Source organism: Uloborus diversus, chromosome 4, assembly GCF_026930045.1.
Source record: "Uloborus diversus isolate 005 chromosome 4, Udiv.v.3.1, whole genome shotgun sequence".
Classification (NCBI taxonomy): Eukaryota; Metazoa; Arthropoda; class Arachnida; order Araneae; family Uloboridae; genus Uloborus; species Uloborus diversus.
Window position 1 is genome coordinate 141,929,428 of NC_072734.1, and position 9,634 is coordinate 141,939,061.

Here is a 9,634-nt window from a genome sequence, read left to right on the forward strand (position 1 = left end):
TGAAATTCTGATCTGTAATCTTTTTGTGCGACGAAAATGATGCAGTTGTTTCTCAATTATAGTCAGAAACAATGAAAAATAATAGTAGTTATGAGGAAGGTTTCTCTATAAGTTTTAAGGCAAACGCAAGCATATATTTGTAGGTTTTGTGCATTGAAACTTTTCATATAATGCTGATTTCCGAGAATTTCTTTGATTTAAGTCAAGTGATCAGTTTAAAAGCGTAATACACATTGCTTAAGTTCAGCCTTGAAATTAGTTTGTTAACTTTTATAAACAAAATTAAAATTTTAATTACTACTATTTTTGATTGTTTTTGGCAACAATTAAATTTTTTGCCTTCTGTTTTCCATCTTTACGACGCACAATTTTTTTAAACTCTGGAACTCATTTTTTAGCAGTTCCAAATTCTCTTTAGCTTGTCAATACTTCCTCTGACCATTGTACTCATTCCTACTTATTCGAAATAGGGAAATAAGAGGACATGATTTTTTCAAACTAAAACTTTTAAAAAGAAGTAATCAAAAATATTCATTCACATGCGAGACGTATAGTTTCAAAACCAGCTCAATATATTTTTTAAAATTTTGCTGGAGAAACACACACAAAAAAAAAAAAAAAAAAAAAAACGTTAAAATAGAAATAAAATTGAAAAAAGAAATAATAACGGATTGAGTTGTTTTTCAAAGAAAACCGGTTTTTGACAGCAGTTTTCGACCTGATTGAGTTGAATGCGCTCTAAATCATTTTGTAGCATGTCAAAATATTATTAAATTATGAAATAAAAATACTTTACACAATTCTTCTACAGTTGAATAAACTGGTTTTGAAATTAAAAACCTGATAAAATGTGAGCAAATTTGATCATCCGTCAACAGAGGCAACGAACAAAATTTTTGAAAATCATTCTGAATGGAAAAAAGTTGTAATAAATTCAAATGTCATTTTTAACTGTTAAGTAAGCTTAGGAAAGGTTTGCTAAATGCTGCCAATCATAAAACTACAAAATTGATGATAAAACAGGTAGTCAGGAGCAGATTATTTTTATCCATACCATTGTCAAATTGAACACTTTTTTTTAAAAAACCAATTTTGTCATTTTAATACGTATTGATGCATTAGAGTATGTTCGAATAGAGTAATCGGTTAACCGGTGACGAACCAGGCGTGTCCCCCCCCCCTAATAGAAACGAATGAAAACATCCAATGGACACTTATCGTGACGTCATCAAATCAATCGCTGAAGTCATCAAATCGACAACCGGTGCAACGATTCGAACATACCCTTAGTAGTAGGTCTATCATTTTCAGATTTTTCCGTATGCAGTGCTAACGTTTGGGATGTTAAAGAAGCGCAATTGAAAACATGATAATTGAATATAAATGATCAACAAATCTGATGACATTGCAGCACGAAGCAAAACATATATCTCTAGAATACATATAAGCAAATTTTAATTTTGTAAATTTATGACTTGAAATTACAGAAAATATTCTTTCAGGTGAACTGACTTTTCCATGGAGTGATTCTTCCACACTAAGCCTAATGTTCCACTCCGACCATGGAAGTTACGTGCACCGTGGCGTCCAAGTCGATTTCGAACAATTGCCTTGCAGACGACAAGGACGACAGCATAGAGAAGAGCTGGAACCTTCTAGAAATTCGCAGAATTCTACAATCAGAACAGCAGCTTCCGATTCGTCTGTTTGGTCTTCGCCCAGACCAGATGGAGATGAGGACTGGGATGACTCCAAATCTACACCACAAAATTCCACAGTCGAATACGCATCGTGACACTCTTCATCACTCTTATATTGAGCATTTGTTGTGTTTACAAAAAGAGAATTGTGTTTGGAATTGAAGATTTTATATTCTAGACGCAATGCGATTCGTTATCATTTTTGTGTTATTACAGTGCTATATTGTAGTTCAACACTTGAGTGTTAATTACGTAACTTTGTTAAGTTGCGTCGTGGGACACATCTGCAGTTTTTAGGAAATGGTCACATGATTTTCATTCATAAACTTATGGAAGTGTGGCTTTGTAATATGTATATCGTCAAATTACTTGAAAACTCTGGGAATTGATAGCTAAAAACAAAAGATTTTCCCACTGGAAAAAAAAATTTAAAAGAAATGGAGATACATTAATTAAGAAGAATTTTTTTTTGTATTTTTAGGGTACCAACGGTTAATCAAAATACCTCTGACCTCATACTTTACTCTTTAAACAAGGTGACGAAAAATTGACATCTGTTAAGAGCCTTTTTGTTTTCTAATTTTGACGTTTAGAAAAGAATAAATATTTTTCAACGCATGACTTAGTTTGTTAAACATACCTATTAAAAATTAACGTCCATTAGACTCGTTTATTATTTTTTTAAATCTGCCACTTTATATCTATGATTAGAACTCTGCCAGTTGATTTAGATGGTATTTAACAAGTTTCAAAAACAGATTTGAAGTAGACAAAAGCAAAACGCTTAAAAAATTGACAAATTATGAGCGTGGAGAGATTACTAACTGGTAATTTTCCTCGAGAAGCAAGCTAATTGACAAATTGACGTTCATTAAGATAAAGCATATTTATCGAATGGCACCAATATGAACAGAGTTAATTGAAAGCTTTCATACCCTCAAATTAGTGAAAAACACACACGAGTGATTTTTCTTTTTAAATGTGCCTAGTGAAATATTAACACCTATTAAGGGCAAAGTTATTTTGTACTTGACGTTCGCCAGTAACTAATTTCGAATTTATGATTTTTTCTGTCAAGAGTACCAATATTATATTAATATCTGTAACTTATCAGATGCATTTACGAAGTATTTAAAAGTTGCAAATACCAAATGTGCCCATATGCAAAATTTTAAAGGGGGGGGGGCTCAGATATTTTCCAAATGGTTTAGTAGGGTATTTTCCCCATAGAAACCGGTTTCAGTACAGATTAGAGTTATTAGAATTTGACATTTTTAATAACTTATTCATTAATTGCTGGAGAAAAATGTTTTTAAGTTTTTGCAAAGAAAAAAGTACTAAAAGTATGGAAGTTCAAATTCAGAAGGGGGGCTTGAGCCCCCACTCCCCCCCCATACTGGCGCCTTGGAAAATACGTTATTTTTTCTTTCTATACGCATCTTTTCAAAGTTGAATTTTCTTTAAAGTAAATGAAAATGGCTAACATTTCCTTTTTTTCTGTCAAAAATAAATGTTTAAAGATTGGCAATTATTAAAAACACTAGAAAATCGCCCGTCAAGGTTTGACGGGTGAAAATTGCTTCTACATTTGAACGAAGATATTTTGTGAAATTGAGAAGATGATATTTTGATAGTTGAAATTTTAACCCAAAATCCAGTGGGTTAACCCTACATTTGTAGATCTACCTCCAGTAGATAACGTTCATTGTTGACCACCGCTTCGTTCCTTCATTCTCCTAAAATTGTAGTCTTACCAGTAATTCAGTTACATTACCGGATCCAGTTCAGCCTTTTCAAAATAAAGTCTATCCCTGCATGGTAAACATTACCAAAAAAATATTATCAAATTATCATGCCGTGGCGTAAGATTCATTGTTGATAACGTCAGAAATGTTACTCGGTCAGTGGATTCGCTATAATAAATATGAGAACGTCAATGTTATTTAATGCAGAGAAAAGCAAAGGGGTGCAAATTTTGAGTAAAACGCGTGGAATGCTCAGGTTTTAGGTAGGCTTTCGTCGAAAATATTTTCAAAATCATTCTGTATAATAGCACCTACCAGGGCTACTAGCACCAAATCTTGCCCTAAAACAGATGAGAGTTTCTTCTATTTTTCACGCGTTATCTCCAAATGTTTGATTTTGACACTTGCATTCCTTTACTTTGAGGCACTTCATTTGTCTGAGAGTAAAAGGAATTCAATTTCCATTCTGAAAACTCTACCAAAAAAGTAGTTTTTACGCAAAATATTATTTGCTACAAATTCTTCTTATAAAAGTGTTGGAAAATCTGAAATTTCTAAAGTGAAAATAAACAGATGTAGTACTTATCGCAAAGCAAAATGCAAATGGACATAACTCCAGTCATTTACGACTTGTTCTGAGAAAAAATACTGCCAGGATGTAAAATTGAACTGATAAGTAATGAACGTTCAAGATCATGTACTTCTATTTTCACATAAGTTGTTTTCATAGATGAAGTAAGTTTTTGTAATTTTATCTTTTGAAGACTTAAGAAGAAAAATAAAAATTTTTCATTGATCGTTTGTTAAAGCAATTATTTCAATCCGTTTTTTACGATTTCTTGCTGTAGAAAAAGCTGCTTTTTTCAAAATATTTTCCGACAGAAAGAAAAATTACGATTTAATGGGGCAAAATTATTCTACTGTGTTCTATCATCTGAAAGATAAGAAAATTAACTCGAAAAAAGCAACGCATATATACTTTCTTTACGCCATTTTTTTTACAAATGCAAAGGTTTGGCTAGAAATGTTTTACAGAGCTTCGTCGTTTTATATTTTTCGATGGGAGATCAACACATTAATTCGAAAAATAACAAAACCAAGCCCGCATATACGTTAATACATTAATGTCTCAAAGCCGGGGGGGGGAGCAATCCCCCCCCCTCCTGAATGACGAGCCTGGTTTTACATGGTTCTTTTTGCGATTTTCTTTTCTGCTCTTTTTTAATTCTTTAATTGAAAGAGGAATGATTTTTGAAACATAATCTTACTTTAGGAAATATTTATATTTTATAAATCTAAACATTTGCCAAAATGAAGGATAATTTTCCTAGCTGGAAATGAAGAACAGAAGCAGAGTGCGATAGAATTGCAACAAAAAAGAAATACAACAGAAGAAGCTAATGAATGATGGCTACATAATTTCAAAACACACGGACAGGTTTTTGTATACATACTTCGTTTTGAAAAGAAAATAACTTTCGCACAAACAGCTCGTTTCAACAAAACAATTTTACATAAAGTCAAAACTACTTGTGGAAACTGGAGTATTCGTAGACACTTTTAAATGAAAACGTGAAATGAACAACGTTATAGACGAAAACTTATGACGAAATATAACCACGTCCTTCAGGGTTTGCAAGGAACTCCGTTTTCAGTGGCAAAACAATGGAGCTTTTGGAAGTAGAGACATTCGACAATGAATCCTCGAAACACACGTCTGAAAATCTTTGCAAACTTGTGCATGTAAAATGTTGTTTAATTTACTTCTACTTTCACAAGCACAATTGTATTTATTTATTTCTCTCCCATAGATTTGCTCATCCATTACACAAATAGGGTTAGATAAATTATCATAAATACACAAATAGGGTTTAAATGGTGGGAAAATATAACATAATTTCAATGTTTCAAATTTAGAGCCTGCCCTTTTTTAAGAACTTTTATTGTACTTGGCCTGATTGCCACGGAGAAATCTGAAGCCTGGTTTTGCTTATATCTCTGCAACTAGACCACTTAGAGACTTTGGGATTTCACTAAATGATCTGCTTAATCTTAAGGTACAACTTAGCGCTGAAAAATCAAAATTCTAAAATAAAATTATTATTTCAGTTATGATGGAAAACGGCAAATTTCATGTCATTTCCCCATTAAATGTTTAAATATAAAACCCATTGTTACAAAATTTGTTGCCTTGCAACAGTAATGTTAAAAGCAATCATAATGAAAATTTTAAATTAAGGCTTCTCTGAAGCAAGCATGAAATTAGCAAGCATAAGTCCTAGAGAGGAACAAGGATTAAATTTTAGTGCCAACTGCTTATGTTTTAAACACGTATATAGGTTTCTTCCCTTTTAGTAGTGAGCATTCATATGAACAAATAAGGTGAAGTTTCGTGAGGGTATAATTATTCTATTTCTGAAATACATTTACACTAAAAAGAATAAAATAACAGAATGTTTTTTAAAAAATACCAAGCACTTTTCATAATGCACTCAAAAGGACAAAATAACTTTTCTGGGTCAGAAAGGACAGTTTAAGAATTCCTGTAGTTTTCAAAAATTTCAAGTAAATGACACCACAAATGAAGAAAAGTGCGGTTCTAGTCATTTCAAACCTAACGTTCCCAATAAGAAAAATATGCATGTTTCAACACTCAAAGTTAAAATTGAAAGCTAGATAATGATAATAAATTCTCTTCATGACTTGAGCCGCACTTTTCTTCGTTTGTGATGTCATTTTCTTTTAATTTTTGAAAACTACAGGAATTCTTAAATTGTCCTTTCTGACCCAGAAAAGTTGTTTTGTCCTTTTTAGTGCATTATGAAAAGTGCTTAATATTTTTAAAAACAAATCTGTTATTTAAATGATTTGACACACCTGAAAAGCCGAAAAATCCTGTAGTTAAGATACTCAGGAAATGAAGCAGGTAGTTGTTTTTTTTCTTTGCAATTAATGTTAATAATTCGTTCAAATAATCATGTTCTGAATTTGAACTTTCTGAGTGTTCTATTTCTGAAATCGAGATCTTTGTGCCAAGTCCGTGTATGTTGACTGCTAGTACACTTACGGATCTTGTTTTTGACTAAAAAAGACTGAATATACAACCCGAAAATGTATGCGTAGATATGCAGCATATTCATTAAGGTTTAACTTGTGATTTTGTTAGTGTTGTATTACGTTTTATATTTAGACTATTAAGGTCATGTGTAACAGAATGGCTAATGCAATACTGAAAACTCCAAAAATCTTTTATTTGCAATTTTTTAAACAAGACTGAAAGAGCAAAATATTTTTGCTTATTTTTATACTCAATTCCAAAGCAACCATCTTTACGAAAAAAAAAGGAGAAAAAGCATCTGTAACATCGTCAGTTTCTTTCCAATTTCTTAGCAGTAAAGTTTTACGGTAAAAGAAACAATTTATGTTCCATGTTTGCTTTCAATTTATAAACTTCTCTCTCTTCGCAATTTATAAAGAAACTGAGGAGATTACGCGGAATTTTTATATTCCTTTCTGAAAACAATTGAAACGGTGCTATTATGTATGCGATTTTCAACTAGGGTGAAGAAATTGGAAGTATTTCAACTTCTTTTTCAACAGTTGATGGCAACGGAAACAAAAAAGACACTGTCATCAGTTTCAGAATAAAATTTCGGAGCAGAAAAATATCCTAATTTGCAAGTTCATCAGATTTCTTTCAACAGGAATGTGAATTTATAAAGAAGTGGTCCTTTTTTATTCCAAACATATCATTAAGAAATTCCTGCGTGCTAATGATATAAAAAGAATTTTTTACTTGTTCCTTGCTTCTTAAGAATTAATCTGCGTTTTAAAATTTATGGAGGAAGGAATAGCAAATGGAGCTTTTAATTGTAAATATTTTAGAATGTTGATAATTCTGTATTTGAAAATAAATGTTTCAACGGGAGAAATGAGATGTGTTTGCAAAGAAAAAAAAATGCTAATGATACCAGTAAAATAAAAAAAAACATAAAAAATGCTTAATTTTACGAAGGAAAACTCATCTGTAAATTTTTAATATAAAGGTTTGTCTAGCGAATAAATAAATACTTAAGCTTAACTTAATTTTCAGAAATTCATACTATCGTTAAAAGCTAGCATTTTTATTGAGGTGTGTACTTATTCCAATAAATAAATAAATAAATAAATAAAAATTAACTTTGAGACCTTTTATGGTTATGCTTCTGCTTTTTTTCGGGGGGGGGGGGTGCAAATGAAATTGGTGTAGCAACCCTGTAAATGAGTTTGTCTAACGAATGGGCAGACACAGAATTTTCTCCTTGCCTTTTCCTTCCTTCCGTTGTTCCTTTCTGAAAGTGTACGAAAATTACTCATGACAAATTGTCTAAGAAAGCTTTAATTTTTAAACCTTATTGTAAATGAAAATAAAAAGAAAAACGACTATTCTTTCACTTAATGAAAAAAAAAAAAAAAATAAGGATGTGCGATTATTCTGATGTTTAACAAGAAGGATCTCCATGTGGCTGATTTGACGAATCACAAAAACAATAGTTTATTGCTCTCACCAGGTTGAGGTCGTCGGGAGATCAACAAGTAATCTTCTTGACAATTTAAAAAAAAAAACAAATAAATTGTAAAAAAAATAATAATTATTTTTAAACAGATCAAATCTGCAAATCCACGATGGGCTATATTTGGATATGTTGGATCAATTTAAACCAATGATGACTGTACTGCCGTGCTAGGCACCAAAGTCGTATCTGCACTTTTTTATATCAAAATTGAGTTACGGTCACCAGGTAGTTTTTTGTCACATATTTCACCTAAATACAATGTTATACGCTCTCATTTATAAAAAAGAAATATTTTTAAAAAATCTGAAAAAAGTTGCTTCTGAATCAAATACACGGAGGCGCAAAAATTTTAAAATCTAATTTCTCATTTTGAACTTGACTGCAGATACGACTTTTGAGGTTAACACGGCAGTATAGCTGTAACTGCATTAAAAAGCAAACTTTTCTATGTCACAAAATTTGTGGTAGGGGCCTCAGTGGCCGAGCGGTCTAAGCGACTGCTTGACATTGGCACACTTGAGGCGGTGGGTTCGACTCCCACCCCCGCTCCGGTTGCACCTTCCCTTCCTTGTGATGTAAATTCCTTCATGTGTTGTTTATATGTCTAATAAAAAAATATATATATATCATGCGTAAGGGAGGCAAGGCACTCAGATTGTAGTCTTCATCAAAATAAACCTGTGCAATGAAGCACCGAAAGAAAGAAAGACATTTGTGGTAAAAATTAAAGATGCCAAGGGCAATTTTAATGCCAACTAGTAGTTTGCCACAATGTTGTGGGTAACATGTATTCTCTGTCACACTAAGCGTTGTATTAATTTAGCCGGGTGTTATGGGTTATTGTTGTTCTAGTCTAGAAGCAACTGATGAAAGTTGTATTGCGTATAAGCAACGTTCATATCTGCTTGAAATATACCCTCAAAAATGTAATGCCCACCCCTTACGTCATCAGTACTCGGTCTGCCAAAGTAGTTCTATAATAATCGTTAACGGTTTAATTATACGTTGCAAATCAAACTACCGATCCATCGAAGATGAAAACACTAACGTAAACCAGCACTAAATGTCTAGAAGTAAGTATATTTCAAAAGCTTTTTATACGTTCCTTTTCATATTGATCAATTTTCTATTTAAAAATATACAAGAATTACACACGCGCATTTAGAATGAAATATTTGTGATACTTCAGCTCACGAAATGGTGTGTCATTAGAGGAAAATAAAAAGCGAGTTGGCAAGGGGCGTCATTTAATGGTACGAGAGAAACTACTATTGTTATTCTATTATTCCAACTTCAAAGAAAGAAGTCACGCGAATTTGCATTGAACATGTAACTTGAATGGAAAATTTTGAACAGGTTTTTCTAAAAGTATCCCATGAGCCTATTTTTGAAGCGTTTTATTTTTAAATAAAATTTTTTTAACGAGTATTCATCTGCCATGAATATTTAACGTATAATGAGTTTTTGAATTTGAAATTTAAATAAAAGACCTTTCATTCCAAATTCTTTTATTCAACTGTGCTTTCTAACTATATTCGTTCAAAATTAACAATCAATTCTTCATAGTTTCAGAATTTGTTTCCGTATCATCTAATTAATAATGCATCATTTGAAAAGTTTTAAATTTTCAGCG

General features: G+C 31.9%; 1 protein-coding gene across 1 annotated transcript in view; it reads left to right on the top strand.

The window, feature by feature from the left end:
* LOC129220880 (cubilin-like) overlaps positions 1-1,989 on the top strand; it is a 156,988-nt gene extending 154,999 nt beyond the window's left edge. The window contains 1 exon segment of the mRNA XM_054855315.1: positions 1,503-1,989. Coding sequence (XP_054711290.1) covers positions 1,503-1,795 — 293 coding nt within the window. The 3' untranslated portion in view covers positions 1,796-1,989.
* Positions 1,990-9,634: the final 7,645 nt, after the last annotated feature.